The following is a 20,289-nucleotide window of genomic DNA, read 5'->3' on the forward strand; positions in this document are numbered from 1 at the left end:
GGGATCGCTCTTGACCAGTAGAAGATGGACTGATAGTCAAATGTTCCTCCAGCACAGTTTGGAGATGCACTTCACAGGGCTCCTGGGAAGGCACAGAAGGGTGGAGCCCTAGTTGCCCCCCCCCCCCATGGTGGCTACCTCAGTAACTCCTCCCTTTTTTAATTAAAAAAAAAATTTTTTTTTGTCTTTTTGCCTTTTCTAGGGCCGCTCCCATGGCATATGGAGGTTCCCAGGCTAGGGGGCGAATCGGAGCTGTAGCCACCAGCCTACGCCAGAGCCACAGCAATGCAGGATCCAAGCAGCGTCTGCAACCTACACCACAGCTCATGGCAACACCGAATCCTTAACCCCCTGAGCAAGGCCAGGGATCGAACCTGCAACCTCATGGTTCCTATTTGGATTCATTTCCACTGAGCCATGATGGGAACTCTCTCCCTTTTTTAATTTAAAAAAATTATATATTTGGCTGTGCCCATGGTATGCAGAAATTCCCAGGCCAGGATGGTACCTGCTCCCCAGCAGCAACAGAACAAGAGTTGGCCCTGGAGACTGGTCCTGAATGTGAGGATCCCTTAGTCCAGTCTTCTTGCCCTGGCCTCTATTCTTCAGCAGGATTGTGGAGGTTTATTTACTCCCAGGAGCAGAAAACCAGAACTTACAGAGGAGCTGGCGGACTCACAGAGAAGTCTCAGCTCCCTGTTGCTTGCTCCCGGGACAGGGCAAAAACAAGGCCATCTTGGGGAAGTGACTTGTCTTGCCTCTCTGTAAAACACGTGCATTGGTTTCCATTTCAAAAATCACTTTATTAGCAAAATGAACAAAAGGAGAATGGTGTTTAAGTTAAATAAATTACGCAAATATCTCAAGAGTCCCGGTCTTCCCCGAGAACCACATTATCACAGGTCAGTATCACTAAGAACATTCAAAAGTATTGAAATTCTGGATTATTTTATGACCTTGCCTTGCCCTCCTTTCCTGACCCGGTCACATCCAGTGAGGGGTGTGTGTGAATCTGTGTTCTTTTCAAAGTATTCCCACAGTGAAGTTTTCTTCAAGGTCTCCCTCCACGCCAGCTGTTGCTCATCTTATGTCCACCGAGGGCTCCGTGAGTACTTGTATCTTTGGACATATTGCAGGACCCCTCCTTGAGCCCCACCGCCAGGCCACTGTGAATCAGCAGTCCCCTTGAGCCTGGGGGTTAATGATCACTTCATCAAGTCCTCCAGTGTTCTAGACACTCGGTTCAATGGGCACCTCTGGTTTAGGATGTCCCGAGGCCCTGTGACCTTTCCCCACCTCTTGGACCTGAGCTGGATTTTGCAGGAGGTGGAGCTGGGGAGGGTGTGTTTTCATTGGCTAAAGTTCTTGTCCTCTCGACATTTGGCACTTCGGGTGCTGGGCACGGTGAATCCCAGATAACATAGTCTCTTGCCTTCCAAGTTTTGAGTTCCATGGGCAGCCAGATGGAATAATGAATTCACAGAGAAGCAATGCTTGTAGGCCAAGAATCCGTTGGCTCTTCATCAGGGTTCTCCTTTAACTCTAAGAAGACTTGCTAGCTGACCAGCTCACTCAACACACAGACATACAAGGCCGGTCAAACTGAAGTATGGAATTTGGACATTTCTGCAGGCTGGGCCAGCCCAACCTGTTGGGTGGGGATCATTAAATTGGAGGAGCTTGGGAGAAGCAGTGGGGAGAGGCCAAAAGGGTTTCAGTGCATGTCTATGGAAAATCTTCCAAACACTTGCACGTGCAACCCATTTATTTTCAAGTCAACCGTGGTATTGCTCTGCCTACTTGTGTATATGGAGAACATAGCGCTTCTTCTCATCGCTCCAGAAGAAGAAGGCCTCAGGCACTGAGTTTGTTAAGGAATCCCTGTGGAAGGAGACCCAACCTGGACCAACTCTTCCCTGTGTTCTGCACCCAGCTGGGCTCTGCCCTTGCCTGACTGAAGGATTCCAGCTCCACACTGAGAGGGTAGAGTTAAAAATCATTGGCTTTTTGCCAGATGAAGAGGACAAGGCAGATTTCCCAAGGGGAGGCATTTCTGAGGTCAGGGAAATGGTCAGGATGCAGTTCCAACCATTTTGCCCTGAGTTGGCACCAGCACACCTCCCCCTGCCCACCATGTCTCCTGTACCAAGAGGGATTCCCAAAAGCTTTTATGCAGAAAGTGGTATCTGTGGCTAGGTTGCCAGAGGAGTCTGCCAGCCCCCCATCCATATGTCCCTTTTGTGTTCCTACCTGGTCTCAAGTGGAAGGGAGCCACCCTTGGAGGCAGTGGCAGTGATGATATTTCAGGAGGCTGGGCCCTCCACCTTGGTGGCCTGCCCCTGGGGAGGTGGCTCTGTTGGCCACCCCCCAGGCTACGGTCTGATGTGCTAAATAACAGTGGAGGTCTCAGCAGGCTTGAGATGAAGAGGAAGGGGACGCTGTCACCAAGACGGAGATTCCTGGGTTGTGGCAGCTCACGGTCCCAAGCAGTACAGAGCTGCCAGGGCCAGACGTGGAGCAGCTGGTGGGGCAAGCCCCAGAGTCCTAAGCAAGTTTGCCCCTGTGTCCTGTGACAGCTTGACACCCCCTGACGCCAAGCTGTGCTGGCCCCAAGACCTCTTGCAAGCTTGTACTCCACATCAGCACATGGCTTCCCCTCTGTTCTTGGCTTGTTCTTAAAGGCTGGCAAGTGGTGTGGGGGTGGGGGTCCCACGGGCTGCCACAGGTAGGGGCATGGGGGCATAACTGTGTGCTGGGCAGGAGCTTGGCTTCTTGCTGGCCGGGGCCCTGAGGGTCAGCAGAACGGTGAAGAGGTGGCTTTCCCTGCTGCTGGGAATGGCTTGCTCCAGAGATGCCACGAGGGAAGTAGGGGCAGGAGAGAGGACGGGGCGGAGGGTGGGGAGAGACCAGAGTCCCGATGGAGGTGTTCTCTCTCCTCCACGCCCCGTGGTCCCGGGCTCAAGCTTGTTGGCAGTCCCAGGTGCCGGGGTGCTCTGGAAGGCAAGCCGCGTGAACCAGCTGGGCCCTCACAGGGCTGTCAGGGTCTCTGTGTGAAACATGCTTCCGAACATCTCCTGTGGGGCCGCAGGAAGGAGAGGGGATGGGGAGAGAGAGAGCGTTAGAACCTGTGGGTTCACAGTGGTCACAGTCCAGCGGGTTGGCCCTGCCAAACCTCTGGATAGAAAGAGGCATCCTGAGGAAGTGTGCTGGCCGGATGTGTGCCATGTATGTGAACACGAAGAGGCAGGGCCAGTGCAAGAGGTGAACTGGTACTGAGGTGACAAGAGAGGATGCTTGAAGTCTCATTTTTTTCCTTTTTTTTTTTTAACAGCTAGGGGTCCAATTGGAGCTGCAGCTGCTACCTGTGCCGCAGCTGGCAGGGACACTGCACTGGGTGAGGCCAGGGATCCAACTATGTTGTCGGAGCCACAATAAGAACTCCATGGAAGGCTGATTCTGAATCCCCTGCGGTGTGGTGTCTGACCTCCCCAGGCCTTTCCCTCCTTTCTCACTCCGCTTTATTCATTAGATAAAACGAGGGTTGCGATCAGACAAGCTCTGAAGTCCTTTCTTGCTCTGATAAGCTGTTTTGGTCCTCTCCAGGTTTGGGGAATGTGCTGGAGATTCCCTGAAGGCCCAGAAATCAGTCTGCCAAATCTTCGTTGTCCTGGCCCTATTTCATAACACCCCCCACATGCCATCAGCCCTCCCAGAGAGGTGTTCAGAGGACCATGGGCCAAACAGAAGGGGAAGAGGTAACAAAGTGAGATGTTATATCTGTTAGACGCAAAGCTAGATTCCTCTAAACCTAGTCATCTGGTTTCTTTTGATTCAGGGCATGGGGCTGGGAATCCTCTTCATGCCAGGACTTCCGGCTCTATGAGAAGTAACACTTCACATCTCCATAGTGCTTCCCCCCCGCCCCCATTTTTTTCCTTTTTCTAGGGCTGCACCCATGGCGTATGGAGGTTCCCAGACTAGGGGTCCAATCAGAGCTACAGCTGCTGGCCTACACCACAGCCACAGCAACCACAGTTCTGAGCTGCGTCCGCGACCTATACCATAGCTCACGGCAACGCCGGATCCTTAGCCCGCTGAGCGAGGCCAAGGATCGAACCTGCAACTTCATGGTTCCTAGTCAGATCCGTTTCCTCTGCACCATGACGGGAACTCCCATAGCTCTTAGCTCTTAAGTTCCTTCCATATACATATACAGTCATATTTGTATCCCTTGAATCCATCGGATCCTACCAGAATAGAAGTTTTCCAAGGGCAGGGGTCTTTGTTTTGTTCACTGCTGTGTGCCTACCCTCGAATAGTGTGTGGCAAGTTGTGGGCACTCTATAAATACCAACTGAATTAATGAAAAAAAAAAAAAGCCACCAAAGGACTCTCCCACTCATCTTGTTAGGAGATGGGACAGGTATGTCCCCCATTTCCCTTATTTTTTACAAGATAAACCCTGGGGCCGTGTGGTGTTACTTGGCTTGCCCCAAATCCCGTGGCCTGTGCGTTGGAGAGTTAAGAATAGATATGAGTTCTCCAGGACTTGGTCCAGTGACTCTCCCCTCCCCCAGGATGCCTTTCCCGGAGTGAGAAGAATTAAGATCTGCTATTAAAAGAAAGATGAGAAAGAAACGTTGTTGCCTTCAAGGTGACTGCTCTGGCTTGGAGGTGGAGGAGTCCAGCCAACACTGTGGGTTTGAGAGGCTCTTCCTCCATCCACTCAGCTTACCTGCTCCAAGTCCCAGTAGCTGGGGCCGTCCTCCTCCGAATCGTACAAAGAGAGCTCAGGGTCCACTGGAGCCTGGACAGGGGCGGGGAGGAAGGAAAGGGGAGCAGAATGAGTGCCAGTGCCTGAATGACAGCCTGGCTCCAAGGGCAGGCTCCAGGGGAGAAGGAGAGGGGGGACCACATGTTCTTTTTTTTTTTTTTTTTTTTCTGTCTTTTTGCCATTTGTTGGCTGCTCCCACGGCATATGGAGGTTCTCAGGCTAGGGGTCTAACTGGAGCTGTAGCCGCCGGCCTACACCAGAGCCACAGCAACACGGGATCCGAGCCGCATCTTCGACCTACACCACAGCTCATGGCAACGCTGGATCCTTAACCCACTGAGCATGGCCAAGGATCGAACCTGCAACCTCATGGTTCCTAGTCGGATTCACTAACCACTGAGCCACGACGGAAACTCTGGGGGACCACAGGTTCTGACTCAACTCACCCTCTTGCCCCTTCCCTCGCCTCCCTCATTTGCCTCTCAAAATACAGCCCAGCTGTGCTCTTCTTCCTCACAGCAGACAGGTGTGCATCAGGGGTGGCCTCTGCAGTGAGGCTCTTCAGAGGCAGAGAGGGTTACCTAGCTTATGGGGAGGACTGGCTAGCTGTCCGTTTCCCCGCCCTGGAAGTCTGTTTCCTCATCTGTAAAAGGAGGGTACTTGAACTCACTTTGCTGGTTCTCCTTCATTGCACAGTTGAAAAGGGTGTGTGTGTGTAATTTGTATATGTGCATATATTCTGTAACATGTAAATGTACAATGGGTATAATATAAATTTTTAAGAATATCTACACCCTAGCAGAGTTCCCATCGTGGCTCAGGTGTTAACGAACCCAACTAAGATCCATGAGGATGGGGGTTCGATCCCAGCCTTGCTCAGTGGGTTAAGGATCCCGGCATTGCTGTGAGCTGTGGCGTAGGTCGCAGACGCGGCTCGGATCCTGCATTGCTGTGGCTCTGGCGTAGACTGGTGGCAACAGCTCCAATTAGACCCCTAGCCTGGGAACCTCCATATGCCACAAGTGTGGCCCTAAAAAGCAAAAAAAAAAAAAAAAATCTACACTGTAGTAACTGGACATTATTTGTGCAATAACAGATGCTGAGGATTCTTCCAGAATCTCTCTCTTTGCTCTGGCGACGAGGTGCATGTGGCCAGAAAGGCCTTTGCTCTCACACAGTTTCTCTCTGTGTGCCATGGGCTGGCGCCAGGCCCCGTGTTTCCTTGGGCAGGCTTTCAGCACTTAGAACAGATGGCTTCACCTTTATCAATCTCTTAAAGCAAAGAGCAAATGGTTGCCCTGGGGCCAGAAAAGACTTTCTGAGGACCCACAGAGGGCAGAAGAGGTTTTTTGTTTTTTCGTTATTGTTTTTTGTTATTTTATTTTTTTTATCATGGGCACAACACAGAGTCTTGGGAGGTCAAGGGCAGCATGAGCTGGGAGGGCAATCTTGGAGGTGGGGTTGGCTGGGGAGGCCTGGGCAAGGACTCCAGCAGGATGAGATTTTTCTGCCTCCCGGGCTTTCTGGAGTGTTATTTGTAGACAGTGTTATTTGTAGCTCATTTGCATACCGCTTACTGAGCTAGGAAATTAAATGTCAAGAAGCTGAGACAAAACCCTGAGCCATACTCTTCATCCATCACCAGTCTGAAATCTCTAAGCTCTGCTAAATTAAAACGGGCAGGCTTACTCCCCTCCCTTCTCCAAGGCTTCTTCTAGAGAGAGGGAAGGAGCAGGAGAGGGTCGGCTGTGCCAGAATTCTGGGCATAACCTACTACGCTTTGGGTGTTTGTGTGATCTGGAAATTAATGTTGGTAAAGAATTTTATAATACAAAACTCTTGAAAGGGACATAAAAAATATGATCAGATGATCCTAAAGTCAAAATAAAAGAAAAATCCTGTGAGTTATGTAATATTACCTTGGGGTAACCATTCTACAGATAAGAAAACAGCTTCAGAAACATTTATCTTTTTGCTTTTTTGGTCTGCACCTTTGGCATTTGGAAGCTCCCAGGTCCAATCAGAGGTGCTGCTGCCAGCCTATGCCACAGTCCCAGCAAGGCAGGATCTGAGCTGTGTCTGCAATGTACACCACAGCTCATAGCAACACCGGATCCTTCACCCACTGAGCAAGGCCGGGAATCAAACCCGCATCCTCATGGATCGTAGTTGAGGATTGACGGGAACTCCCAGAAAAGTTAAACAACAGAATTGGTGTTGGAACCCAAACCATCCTGCTATTTCAGTGCCCTGGGGCCCAGGGTTCTCTAAGCACAGACATCTTACCCCTCGGAAAGCATGTCCTGGGGCCACTTCCTGGGCCTTTGCCTGGGCAAAGAGGACAGCATCGTGTATGCTGGGAAAGACGTGATTGCGCTCTAGACACCCATCTTCAAAGACGCCTCCGTGGCTAATGTCATTGTACACCTGGGCTGGAAGGAGAGAAAGAGCATCTTCAAAAGGTAACCCCATTGTGGACTGGAGCTGGGGGCAGGGGAAGATGGTGAGAGGGAAGGGGAGAGCAGGCTTTGCAGTATCAGTTCTGGACAGCAGGGGGCAACTTGAGCTCAAGGATGCTGACCATTCAACCCAGGGCAGAAGGAAGCAGTTGGATTCAGGGAGTTGGTAGTTTGCGGTGATTCCAGAGGGAAAGGCTAAACGATCTGGGGGGGTGTCCAGTGAGGGGTGGGGGGGAGAGCCTCTGCTCTAACTCCAGAGCACACACAGAGCAGGTCACTGTCGGTACAGACGCTCTCCCTGAGCGGAGCTGCAACTGCCTAGGCCTGCTGGCAGGCTCTGACCTCCGAGGGAATCGGGGTGTGTATGGGCCCCTTCCCATTCCCTTGTGTGTCTGTGTGCACCTGCTGTGTGTCCACATCCCTGCACTCTGTATACATGCTAACAAGGCGAAGGTCCACTGCCACTTGGACATGTCCTTGAGGCTGTGTGTGTGTGCCCCTTGGAGGCTGTGTGCCTATAAAATTGTATGTCTGAATCTTCCCTGGATAGTTACGGTATATCTAACTATACCGTAGAGAAGATGCCCAAATTCATCTGGTCCACCCCCTCATTTTATGAAGGTGGCAACTGATCCCTAGATAGATGAAGTGACCTGACCAAGGAGATAGGTGGCAAGTTACTGGTGGGGCAAATTAGAATCCTAGTTGCCATACCTGTGACATGTGGAAATTCCCAGGCCAGGGATGGAAACTATACCACAGCAGTGACAACACTGGATCCTTAACCCACTGAGCCACCAGGGAACTCCCCTAGCTGTCCTTTTTTTTTTTTTGTCTTTTTGTCTTTTTGCCTTTTCTAGGGCTGCTCCTATAGCATATGGAGGTTCCCAGGCTAGGGGTCGAATCAGAGCTGTAGCCGCCAGCCTACACCACAGCCACAACAACGCCAGATCCGAGCCGCGTCTGCAACCTACACCACAGCTCACGGCAATGCCGGATCCTTAACCCACTAAGCAAGGCCAGGGATCGAACCTGCAACCTCATGGTTCCTAGTCGGATTTGTTAACCACTGAGCCACGACGGGAACTCCCTTTCTTTCTTTTTTTTTGATCTTTTTTGTCTTTTTAGGGCCACACTCATGGCATATGGAGGTTCCCAGGCTAGGGGTCCAATCGGAGCTGAAGCCACTGGTCTATGCCACAGCCACAGCCACATCAACTCCAGATCCGAGCTGCGTCTGCCACCTACATGCAGCTCATGACAGATCCTTAACCCAATGAGCAAAGCCAGAGATCGAACCCATGTCTTCATGGATGCTAGTCGAGTTTGCCAACCACTGAGCCACCACGGGAGCGCCATCATTGTCCTTAACTCCACAATCCCCTACTCTGTTTTTGAGACCCCTAGGATGTTTATATACTCTAGCTGTGGTCCCTTCTGACTCGTGCCTGAAGCTCTTACAAGCAGGCAGTAGTTTGGGAGAACGTTTGGGTGTTCTCATTTCCACCCCCCTCGCTATTCAGCATCCCCCCCACCTGTTCCTACCCTACTCCCTCACCAGCCTCCCGGTCTCCTAACCATCCGCCTTCTCTTACCATGAATGTTCACCAAGAAGACCTGCACACCAATCTTCCTGTAAGTGGAGCTCAGCTGGGGGGTGGGGAGGGGGGTGGGGTAGGGAGACAAAAGGAAAAGAATGTTCTGAGTGGATCTCAAAAGTGATTCACAAAATGCACTTCAGAGGGGAAGCCAAACAAATAAGCAGCCCTGAGAGCCCTGGCAGCCAAAGATAAAAATAGCAGCAAAGCACACCACTTCTCCCTGGAGTGTTGGCGGATTGCTCCTCTGGAAAGCGGGGAGGACATGGGGCTTTGCCAACCAGGCAGCCACTTAAAGTCCCCGAGGCCCCTTTGTATGGGGCCAGATCTTTTCTTTCCGTAGCTGAGAGTCCCAGACTCCATCTCTCCCGTGAATGTGTGGCTTCAGGCAGATCATGTAGAGGAAGACTGAGGCCCAGAGAGGCCAGGGCTTTCCCTGAATGGACCCCAGGTCCAGGCTACGGAAGCCAGCTGAGCCCACAGCTGGGGATGGAGCCTCTGTGCACCTGGCTGATGATGACAACATCAGCCTGTGTGCCCTCTGGACCGGCTGGTTTCCCTGAGCTGCCTCTCTATGGCCCAGCTCTGAGGTTTGCTGACTCCTTGCCATTGGAAATGGCTGCTGAGAAGACATCAGATGGATACATTTACTCAAGGTGTTCAGTGAGCTGCCTGTTTGGCGTAAGGATGTGGGGCACTGATGTTATTTCTTCTCCTTTCCTCGGTTGGCCAGAACCAGCGGATGCTAGTGTCTGGGTGAATATAGGAAGGAGCAACAGATCATGCATCAGGACCCAGTTGAACTCTCCCCAGGGGACGCTGGGGTGGGTTCCTGGCAGTCCGAGAGGGAACTTGGGTGCTAGGACAGGTGACCCAGCAGAGCCTGGCTCTGGTACTCCTTCCCAGGCACTCATCGTCTTGGACTGCCTGGGCCTGCTCTGCAGTGGCATCTGGGGAAAAGGATCCTAGGAGCTGTTAGCCTCCTCGCTGAGCTTCCTGGCTCGGCTGGTGGAAATGAGGGCTGGTGGAAGAGCAGGGAGGACCGTGTGGGGGAGGAGAGCTGGCATCCCTCTGCCGGAGGGCCTCACCTTGGCCAGAGCTTTGATTCCCATCAGGTCCACAAAGCTGATGCCACTCATGTCCAGGATGAGGGTGTGGAAAGTGACAAAGGGTGGGACGCTGGCCAGCATGTCCCTGGGCTCAGCGGAGGCCAGGGGCTCACAAGGGACAGCTGTGGAGCTGTCAGGGCTGAGGGTGATGTAGGACACGCTGGCGCCATTGGCAGGCGTCTGGTTGTTGTTGGGGTCGGTCGGGGAGGCATTCTCAAAGTCCTGCTGCAGCTCCTGCAGGGAGACAGTCTGGAGGGTGGGAGAGGGAGGGCAGAGTCAGGAATCATCAAACTCCATCACAGCAGCAAGGAACATGCAAGTGGAGGTGAGTAACTGAATCTGATGGTCGTGAATACAAGCCACGAAGAGCCCACAGGCCTGGTGTCTCCCCACACCCCTTCTTTAGGCAGGTCCTGCATGTCTGATCTCCCGCAACCCATTGCAATTTGCAGGAACCGTCCAAGAGAGGCCCTGAAGCCTCAGCCCCTTCTGCTCTGTGAGGAAGCCCTTTTGGGAACAATTGAGGTCATTTTCGCATTTATCTGTGTCTGCCTTCTTGTCCCCGGGATTCCCACGCCCACCTCCACCTTGCTAATGCTAGGTTGGCTGGGTACCCTGAAAATTCATTGCTCCTCCGTATCTGGGGTTGTTCCATGGGTATGTCTTAGCCAGAAAATGAAGAGGTGCCATGGGAGTTCAGTGATTACCCCAGGAGCTGGCCGCTCCTCACCCAAGGAGAAGATGCCCACCAGGCAAGGCCACCAGGCAATGGCTGCAGAGACCTGATGTCTTTGCCTTCAAGGCTACTGGGAGGTGGGGCACCGAGTGGCAAGACCAGAGAGGGCCAGGGAGAGGGCATGGGCTCTTTCTAGCCTCAGTTCACCTTGGTTTTCATAAATAGAGACTTCCTCTGTTGCGTGGGCATCGTTCTCCTCTTCTCCTGCTTCTTGAGGTATTTCTGCTTGGCCAGCAGTACTTTCTGTGGGTCCACACCTGTCTGCAGGGAGAGAGCCCAGAGTAGTCTTGATTCCACCCTCTTTGGAGGTGGCCTGTTCTCAACTCCCAGCTCCCTTTAATGCATCATCTGGGCGTGCTCTGTCCAGCCCCTCCGGTCACCCGAGGACTGAGCCTTACCTTGGCAATGACCTTTTGCCTGAAGATCTCTGAGTTGGCAAAATAGAGAGGGGAGCAGTAAGTGACAATCTTAATCCCCTGGATTTCCTGGACCTGTGAGACAGGGACACTCAGCTCAGGTAGTAGCAATATCATTATAGGCTTTTTTGCTTTTTTAAAAAACTTCTTATTTGGGGTGGGGATAGGACAAAAGAAGAGGTTATAAGCTTGGATTACCCACCCTATTATAGGTCTTGGGATTCACATAGATGTCAGTGTCCATGACTTGAGCCAAAGCATAGCCATTTCGACTGGATGAAGAAGAAAAAGAAAAAAAGAAGAGAATGCTCTTAGTGGATGTTTCTGGAAGGATTCTGGGGCTGGGGACTGGGCAGAGGCAGAGCAGTTCCCTTCCTCACTCTAGGCCTGTTATGTTTGTCTTTCTGCACTGAAGACCCATGCCTGGTGGCCTGTGGCTGGGCTATAATTAGAGAGATGACAGGTAGCTCCAGAATTAGCTCCCAGACTGGGGCTCAGTGGGGAGAAAGGGTACGGGTACACACAGCGACCAGAGTAAGTGGCCCTGAAGTTACCACGTGGTTCTGCATTCTCAAGAAGAGAAAACAGGGCTTCCCTAACATGTGGCATCCTTCCTGCCTTGCCCTGAACATCTGGTCTGCTCTATTTGATTTTTTTTTTTTTTGGTCTTTTTAGGGCTGCACCCGCGGCATATATAAGTTCCCAGGCTAGGGTTGAAGTGGAGCTGTAGCCACGGGCCTACACCACAGCCATAGCCACAGCAACTCGGGATCTGAGCCACATCTGTGACCTACACCACAGCTTACAGCAATGCTGGATCCTTAACCCACTGAGCGAGGCCAGGGACTGAACCTGCATCCTAATGGATCCTAGTCAGGTTCGTCAACTGCTGAGCCACAAAGGGAACTCCTCTACTTGATTTTTTTTTTTTTTTGTATTTTCTAGGGCCGCACCCGGGGCATATGGAGGTCCCTAGGCTAGGGGTTGAATCGGACATGGAGCCACTGGCCTACGCCAGAGCCACAGCAATGCCAGATTCGAGCTACATCTGCAACCTACACCACAGCTCACAGCAACACCAGATCCTTAACTCACTGAGCAAGGCCAGGGACCGAACCTGCCCGCTCATCGTTCCTAGTCATATTCGTTAACCACTGAGCCACGGTGGGAAATCCTAAGTGTTTTCATAGGAAGGAGATATCTATTTTCTGCCCTTGTATTCCTCTGGGGTGAGGACCCATTCTGTCTGGGGTCTGGCAGTACCCTTGAAAGGACACTAAGCTCACCCACCTGCTCATCCTCTACTTTTTCTGAGCCCCCAGCCCTTCAGGACCATGACAGCCTGGGTATTTAGCATACGGGAAGTCAGCTCAGCCTGTGATGACAGTCCTGGCTGGGCTGGGCTCTCCTCAGGCCTGGCAGCACCTCCAGAAGGCACAGCAGGCTGGGCCAGGCCTCGGCAGGGGAGCCCTTGGCAGATGGGCCCAGGGGCCCCCGCTGCTGTGCCTTGGGGGGAGGGGCTGTTACTTACAACTGGGTCTGGAAGACCACCACCAGGACGGAGAAGGCAACTCCCACCGCCACACCATACGGCAGACTCAGGAAGAAGGCGGAGAGGAAGCTCACCACCCAGATGCACTGTGAGGAGAGAGATGTCAAAACAGGCTTGGGAGGAGTTCCCGCTGTGGCGCAAGGGGATTGGCAGTGTCTCTGGAGCCCAGCACAGTGGGTTAAGGATCGGGCTGCAGCTGTGGCTCGGCTCTGATCCCTGGCCCCGGAAACTCTCTATGTTGCTGGGGTGGCCGAAAACCAAGCATGCCTGGGGAGAAAACTACCCTATTGGGAATCTTCCTGGATCAGCTAAGGCCACTCCCTGCTAGCACAACCCCAGGCCCACCCTGCCCTTTTCACAGCATTTCTGCACCGTTTTACATTATTTATGCTTTGGTTACACTTGCCCAGTTCCCTTGGGTTGAGTGTGACTGCCTGATCATGGCTAGTTGTCAGCAGACAATCCCGGCACCCACAGGGAGGCAGCGTGGCGGAGTGACAGGAGTGTGAGAACTGGGTCAGATATGCAGGGGTTCTGTTTCATTCTCCTGTTTACTAGCAATGTGAGCCTCAGTTAGTTAATCCACAAAGGGGGAATGATAATACATCAGCTTCATGACAGCATCAGAGAGTTAGGAAGATAAGGTCCCAGCCTAGTGATGGGTGCTTAGTGGGTGCTCAATAAATATGAGTCCCCTTCCTCCACCCAACAGTAAACTGAGTATCTGAGTTTACTGAGTACATGAATACCTGCTTATCTACACTTCCTGACCTGGGTGGGGGCAGGATTGGATGCAGTTTTTTCTTTTTTGGCCACACCGTGACATATGGAAGTTCCTGGGCCAGGGCTTGAATCCTACACTGTACCTGTGGCAATGCCAGATCCTTCAACCTGCTGTGCTGGGCTGAGGATGGAACCTGTACCCTCTCAGTGACCTGAGCCCTTGCAGTTTTTTAGGGCCACACCTGTGGCATATGGAAGTTCCCAGGCTAGGGGTCAAATGGGAGCTACAGCTGGCAGCCTACACCACAGCTATAGCAATGCAGGACCCGAGCCACATCTGCGACCTACACCACAGCTCATGGCAATGCCAGATCCTTAACCCACCGAAGGAGGCCAAGGATCAAACCCACACCCTCATGGATGCTAGTTGGATTTGTTTCTGCTTCCCCACAATGGGAACTCCCTGCGGTTGGATTCTTAACTCCCTGCCCCACAGCAGGAACTCCTGGATGCAGTTTTGATAGTTGTCTCCTATGATACTTGAGAGTCCCCCGAGTTCTTCCTTTTTTTTTGGCCACGGCATATGGAAGTTCCTGGGCCAGGGATTGAACCCACGCCACAGTAGCAACCCAAGCCACTGCAGTGACAACATCAGATTCTGCACCACATGGGAACTTCCTCTAAAGGAAATAAATCTGCCCACATTCCTGTAGGGAATTGTGAAGATCAGATGCAAACCCCAAACACTATGTGAATATCAGGGACTACTGTTGCAGTGGGGAGATTGCTGAGATGTGGTAAGATCTTTGGGGGTGGGAATTGGGACATTATTTTTCTTTCTTTCTTTTTTTTGTGTGCCTTTTCTAGGGCTGCACCCGTGGCATATGGAAGTTTCCAGGCTAGGGGTTGAATGGAGCTGTAGCCGCTGGCCTACACCACAGCCACAGTAATGCCAGATCCTACACCACAGCTCACGGCAACACCGCATCATTAACCCACTGAGCAGGGCCAGGGATCAAACCCGCAACCTCATGGTTCCTAGTCGGATTCGTTGACCACTGTGGGACTCCAAGGAACATTATTTTTCTTACTGCCTTCATCACTCATTCACTGTGGGACCCCAGATGAACCATTCACTTCTTTGGCTTTAAGGACTTCCTTCCCGTACCATGCAGGTGTGCCTCCTCTCCTGTGAGACGGAACAGCCCAGAGGTTTGGAGTCTAACTAAGACTTGGAGTTCCAGTCCCGAATACCACTTATTGCTTCTGTGGCCTTTGATGAGTTACTTAACCTTTTTCTGAGCCTTGGTTTCATCATTTTGAAAAGAGGTTAGTAAAGCCTCTCTCCCAGCTTATGATGGGGCTTAAGTGGGGATGATACATCGCAGCCTCATTTCTGCTGCCCAGCGGAAGATACACTGGGGATGTGATTAATCAAAACAATAAGTCATGTTTGCTGAGTGCTTATGGCTACAGGGTGCTTTCCTAGTATGATCACGCTTAATCCTCAGAATCAGTGTGTGACACAGCCATGACTCATTCTCATTACAGATGAAGAAATAGAGCTCCAGAGAAGTCTGCTAACCTGGCTGGCTGCCGGCTTTATGTTCCAGATCTTTTAAATTTTTTATTTTTGTCTTTTTTAGGGCCACACCCATGGCATATGGAAGTTCCTAGGCTAGGGGTTGAATCAGAGCTGAGGCTAGTGGCCTACGCCACAGCTACAGCCATGGCAACTTGGGATCCGAGCTGGATCTGTGACCTACCCCACAGATCATGGCAACGCTGGATCCATAACCCACTAAGCAAGACCAGGGATCGAACCTGTGTCCACATGGATATTAGTTGGTTTCATTACTGCCGAGCCATGACTTTTTAAAAAAATGATTTCATTTTGCTTTCCTTGGAACTATAAATCATAAAAATAACAACAGCTATGTTTTATTGAACACAGGTACATGTTTAGACCATGTGTTCCTTGCTCGTATTATCTCATTTCACAGATGAGGAAGCCAAGACTCAGAGAAGTTAAGGGACTTGCTATTGGTATAGAGTCAGTGAATGGTTGAGTTAGGATTTGAACATAAGATGTCTCACTCCAAGACCTGAGCTCTTAGCCTTCAGCTATGCTAAATAGAGAGCAGCCGACCAGAGGGATTGTTGATAGCAGAACGGGCTGTGGGGTTGGAGGAGGCGGCAGGGGCATGATGGGTACCGAGAGGCCATGGATACCTACACAGTCCAGCTTGCTTTTCCTCCACAGGTAGTAGGGGTCTGCAAGTTGCTTGAGGGAGTTCTTGAGGTTGACAGCAATCAGGGCTCCTAGCACAGACTGGGGAAGCAGAACATTGTTCCTTGTCACCTGAGTGTCCCCTTCTTCCTGTCCTTCCTACAAACACCTGACCACCCTGGAGCCTGGCAGGACAGAGTTGCAGTTCTAGAACTTTCTGACTGATAGAACCCCCAGATCTTTGCGCTCAATCTTAGGGCTGGAGAGTGCAGATGATAGCGCCACAGGGCCCATCGTGGCCCTGTCTTTGCCCTTCCCTTCTTTGCCCTTCCCTTCTTCCCTCATCCCCAAATGGCCCGTGCCTAGAGCCCTCCTATGGGTGCCCACAGGCACTCATCAACACTGACTGGGGCCTGGACTTTGAGGTCTGAAGGCTGGAGTTTGAGACCAGCCCCGCCCTTGCGAGCCTTGTCGCCACAGCCAGATCACCTAGATGCTCTCAGCCTCAGTTTCTCTCACCTGTAAAATGGGGAGAGGAAAACCTGCGTTGACTACCTCACAGGTTGTGATTGGGACGAAGTGTGACAAGGACGGCACTTGGTAATCTGTAAAGTGCCACACAGCTCTTAGGGTCTGCTCTTACTGGAGTCTCTCCCTGGCCTCTACTCTCATGCTGTGCTCTTACCTTGGGGAGAGGGTAGAGGTAGGACCCCAGGACCAGCATCGTGATCATCACCACCAGGGACACGCACAGGCTTGACACCTGTTCAGAGAAAGAGTTGGAAACAGGGTAGAGGTGGGAACTTCTTGTTCTTGATTTCTTGCCAGTAGATGCCTTGGGTCAAGTAGAGGAGAGAGGAAGGCTGGAGAGGCAGCTAGCCTGGCTTTTCCAGGGCAAATGTTCTGCTACCTTTCCTCCCCCCCAACCAAACCTCCGGTCCAGCACTCACCTGCGATTTTCCTCCAGCTCCGTCCACAGCCAGAGTGACAGAGAGAGCACAGCAAATGACATGGATTTTAAAGAATGAGCCGAAGAAGTTGCTGCAGCCCAGGGCGATCATCTCCTGTGGGTACCGGGGACAAGATTGGAAGCTGGGGGTGGGGGTGGGGCACAGGGTACAGACCAGACGTCGTCGTCATCCCCGCAAGCTGGATCTTGAACGTGAGAGTGATCCTATTGCTATAAAGCCATCGAATCCCGGAGTTCCCGTCACGGCGCAGTGGTTAACGAATCCGACCAGGAACCATGAGGTTTCGGGTTGAATCCCTGGCTTTGCTCAGTGGGTTAAGGATCTGGCGTTGCCGTGAGCTGTGGTGTAGGTCGCAGATGCGACTCGGAGCCTGCGTTGCTGTGGCTGTGGTGTAGGCCGGTGGGTACAGCTCCGATTAGACCCCTGACCTGGGAACCTCCATATGCTGTGGGAGTGGCTCAAGAAAAAGGCAAAAAGACAAAAAAACCATCTAACCCCCATAAAACTGAAGTCAGCCTCTTGGCATTAGCGTCCCCCTCCCCACTGTCAGGCAGCCTTCTTCCTCCCTCTCCCAGAGAGCCCGCGGTGCCTCTTGCCAGGCCTCTGGGGGCCCCAGCCCATCCTGCTCAGTCCTGCTGTGGTGGCCGGAATACCTGGTTAGGATCCACATCATAGCCGTGCTTGTTGGCCAGGGTCCGGCCCATGGCCAGGTTGATGACATAGCCCACGATGGCCAGGGAGAAGGCTGTGCCAATCATGTCCTTCCACTGCGAAACCACAGGCGACACGGGAGTAGGGAACCTGCCGAGGAGCCAGAAGGGAGGCAGGGCCCAACGGTGTGAGGAGAGAGAGGGCACCTCGTCCTTCAGCCACCCACAGAGACCCCATCTGGGCTTCGTCAACCCCAGCGGGGCCCCACTCTGTGCCAGGGCCTTACACGCATCACCCCTTGCTGTTGGAATCCTCAGAACCTCTGCAGGGCCACTACCACCACTCCCCTCGACAAAGCACAAATCCGAGGCTTAGGGAACATAACTTGTCTGAGGGCTCAGAGCCAGGACATGGTAGGGCCTCGTTTGTTCACATCCAGATTCTGGACTCTCTGAGCTCCCTGGTCCTCTGATCCACAGCCCCCAGTGCTCTGAAGCCTTTTCCCCATCGCCCGCTCCAATTCTGAAGCATAAGCACTCCCTCTCCCCTCCCAGGGCCCAGGGTGATCCCGGACCCAGAGGAGAGGCTTCATGAATTTGGTTGATCCTAATAGCTTCCTTTCCACATGGATAAAAGAGTCAACGCATTAGAGCAAGGCAAAAAACCAGGGGAGGGCTCATCAGAGAGGCTTTGCTTTCATAGCATCTGTTGAATGTGACTTTTGGGGGAGTGTGGCAGGGAAGACTCGTAGCTCTTCTCCATAACAATATATGCCATAAGAGTGCCCTAGAATTTACGATGTACTTTCATAGAGTTCATCTCATCTCCGACTCCAAGCCTAGGTAGGGGGTACGGTGGGAGTGGGATCTGGCTTTCCCACCACCTGGACTCACCCAAGCTGGATCTCTCCCACAATCTGCATGTGATACTTTTTGGGCATCTTGCAGCTCCCGGAGATAGCTGTTGCCACCACCACCTGCGAACCCCGACGTGAAGAATGGGGATTGGCCCCAAGTGGGGGCCAGGGCAGGGGTCTCTCCCAAGCCTCCCTTTTCTCTGGGGACCCCAAAGCCCACTCCCCTGCCTCCTTGAGGGCGAACAAGCTGAGGAGCAGGAATGGCAGCCACATGCTGGGGATGAAGTGGATTCAGCCTGTTCCACGGGCTGACAGTGGGCAGGTCAAAGGGACCCCTTGGCTCTATCTGGAGCTGGATTCCTTTTTTTCACAGGCCTCCCAGCCTGGACCCCAACACCCCAACCCTGGGCAAGGTCCTTACCACAATCATCTCTGTAGGGATGGGGAAGCGGATCTTGTGCATGTAGCGGGCATTAAGCTCCTTCACCAGCACCAGGACGATGCCGCTGATGATGGCGAAGATGAGTGAGGCGATGTTGGTGTGGGGGAGGTTTTTGCAAATGTCGATGAAGGTCTGGGGGAGAGTGCATCATGCTCATGAGCTCCTACCACTTCTTCCCCTCCCCCCCCCCACCCAGCATCCAACCCACTGAAGCGGTATCTTTCAGCCCTCTCAGAGGTGCCCCAACACAGAATCCAGATCCTGCCCAGGATCCCACCTTCCCACCCTCTCCCAGAGGGCATGTCTAGAGCTTATGCTTCCCATCCTCTTTCTCTACAAAGAGTTCAAACTAAAGGAGGAGGGATGGAGATTAGGCATAAGAAGAGACTTCCCGGAGTTCCCATCGTGGTGCAGTGGTTAACGAATCCGACTGAGGTTGCAGGTTCGATCCCTGGCCTTGCTCAGTGGGTTAAGGATCCGGCATTGCCATGAGCTGTGGTGTAGGTCGCAGACGTGGCTCGGATCCCACGTTGCTGTGGCTGTGGTGTGGGCTGGCGGCTACAGCTCCAACTGGACCCCTAGCTTGGGAACCTCCATATGCCGCAGGAGCAGCCCGAGAAATGGCAAAAGAAAAAAAAAAAAATTAATTAAATTAAAAAAAAAAAAAAAGACTTCCCAGGCAGGGAGGGGTTGAGGCACTGGGATGAGGGAAGTGATGAAGAGTGTGTCTTCTTTTCGGTAGGGATTAACCTCAGCGAGCCCTCAAGGTCATGTATTTGACCCTCCCTTCCAAAGTGGGACCCTCTTGGAATCCTCTCTGAACAATGGGTCCCCGGGCCCTTGCTTGGGAACATCCCATAAGGAGGAGCTCACAACTTCTTAAGACAGTAATCGCTACTCCTGTGTCGGCGCAAACCCCACTCCATGCGCAGGATGTGTTCCTAAGACTCACGAAGACAATGGACCCAGGGCCCGCGTAGGAGGGGATGGTCAGTCCGAAGATGTACTTGAGCACGGAGATCAGGATCTGCAGGCCAGCGGCTGTCATGAAACCCCGGATGAAGGACTCGGAGAGGTAGATGGCCACAAAGCCGAACTGCACGAAGCCCAGGCCCATCTGAGAGGAGAGGGGTGGTGGGGAGAGACCAAGATGGGTCAGCAGTTCCCACACCTGCCTGACCCAAACCTAGGGCCAGACTTCCATGCAGCCCTGGGACCACAGTAGCTCCAGGGAAATGAGTCCATCGTGACCTTGTCCTGCCCTTTCTGCCAGCAGACCTTTTAGCCCCTCGGGGCACAGGCCTCTGACACTTCACCTGATTGGTTACACTTTCCTCATTGGTTCCACCTTCCTCATCTGCGGAAGAACTTGGTACTCACTGGTATGTCCTCTCTCAGTAATTGACACCCCCAGCCACCCAGCTGGCCATCAAAAAGCTGGGGAGTCAACCTCCCTCACTCCCCAGCTCCAATCTATCACCAAGCCCTGTTCATTCTGTTCTTGGCAAAATGCCCTTAAGGTACCCCCCACCCGCACACCCCCCATCTCCATGGCTCCCACCCTGGTCTAGGCCCTATCCCTCTTCCCTGGGCCTCTGCATAGTCTCCCAACAGGTCCCTACTTTGATTCTTTTTTTTTTTTTCTTTTTTTTGGGCTGCCCTGGGGCACATGGAGTTCCAGAGCCAAGGATCAGATCCGAGCTGTAGTTGCAACCCACCCCGCAGCCGCAGCAACACGGGATCCTTAACCCACTGTGTTGAGCCGGGGGTTG

General features: G+C 52.6%; 1 protein-coding gene across 2 annotated transcripts in view; it reads right to left on the bottom strand.

Annotated features, from left to right (window-relative positions):
• Window positions 1–2,992: 2,992 nt before the first annotated feature.
• The window catches only part of SLC26A9 (solute carrier family 26 member 9), a 33,529-nt gene continuing 16,232 nt past the window's right edge, over window positions 2,993–20,289 (bottom strand). For both annotated transcript variants that reach the window (XM_047753619.1, XM_047753620.1), the window contains exons 6-21: window positions 19,470–19,634; window positions 18,497–18,649; window positions 18,113–18,195; window positions 17,222–17,369; window positions 16,548–16,661; window positions 16,283–16,360; window positions 15,604–15,699; window positions 12,624–12,730; window positions 11,295–11,364; window positions 11,075–11,167; window positions 10,824–10,937; window positions 9,920–10,189; window positions 8,829–8,883; window positions 7,061–7,206; window positions 4,736–4,807; window positions 2,993–3,074 (exon numbers count right to left, since the gene is read on the bottom strand). In XM_047753619.1, the coding sequence (XP_047609575.1) occupies window positions 3,027–3,074; window positions 4,736–4,807; window positions 7,061–7,206; window positions 8,829–8,883; window positions 9,920–10,189; window positions 10,824–10,937; window positions 11,075–11,167; window positions 11,295–11,364; window positions 12,624–12,730; window positions 15,604–15,699; window positions 16,283–16,360; window positions 16,548–16,661; window positions 17,222–17,369; window positions 18,113–18,195; window positions 18,497–18,649; window positions 19,470–19,634 (1,812 nt within the window). In that variant the 3' untranslated portion in view covers window positions 2,993–3,026. The remainder of the gene's footprint in view (window positions 3,075–4,735; window positions 4,808–7,060; window positions 7,207–8,828; window positions 8,884–9,919; window positions 10,190–10,823; window positions 10,938–11,074; window positions 11,168–11,294; window positions 11,365–12,623; window positions 12,731–15,603; window positions 15,700–16,282; window positions 16,361–16,547; window positions 16,662–17,221; window positions 17,370–18,112; window positions 18,196–18,496; window positions 18,650–19,469; window positions 19,635–20,289) is intronic.

Source organism: Phacochoerus africanus, chromosome 11, assembly GCF_016906955.1.
Source record: "Phacochoerus africanus isolate WHEZ1 chromosome 11, ROS_Pafr_v1, whole genome shotgun sequence".
NCBI lineage: Eukaryota > Metazoa > Chordata > Mammalia > Artiodactyla > Suidae > Phacochoerus > Phacochoerus africanus.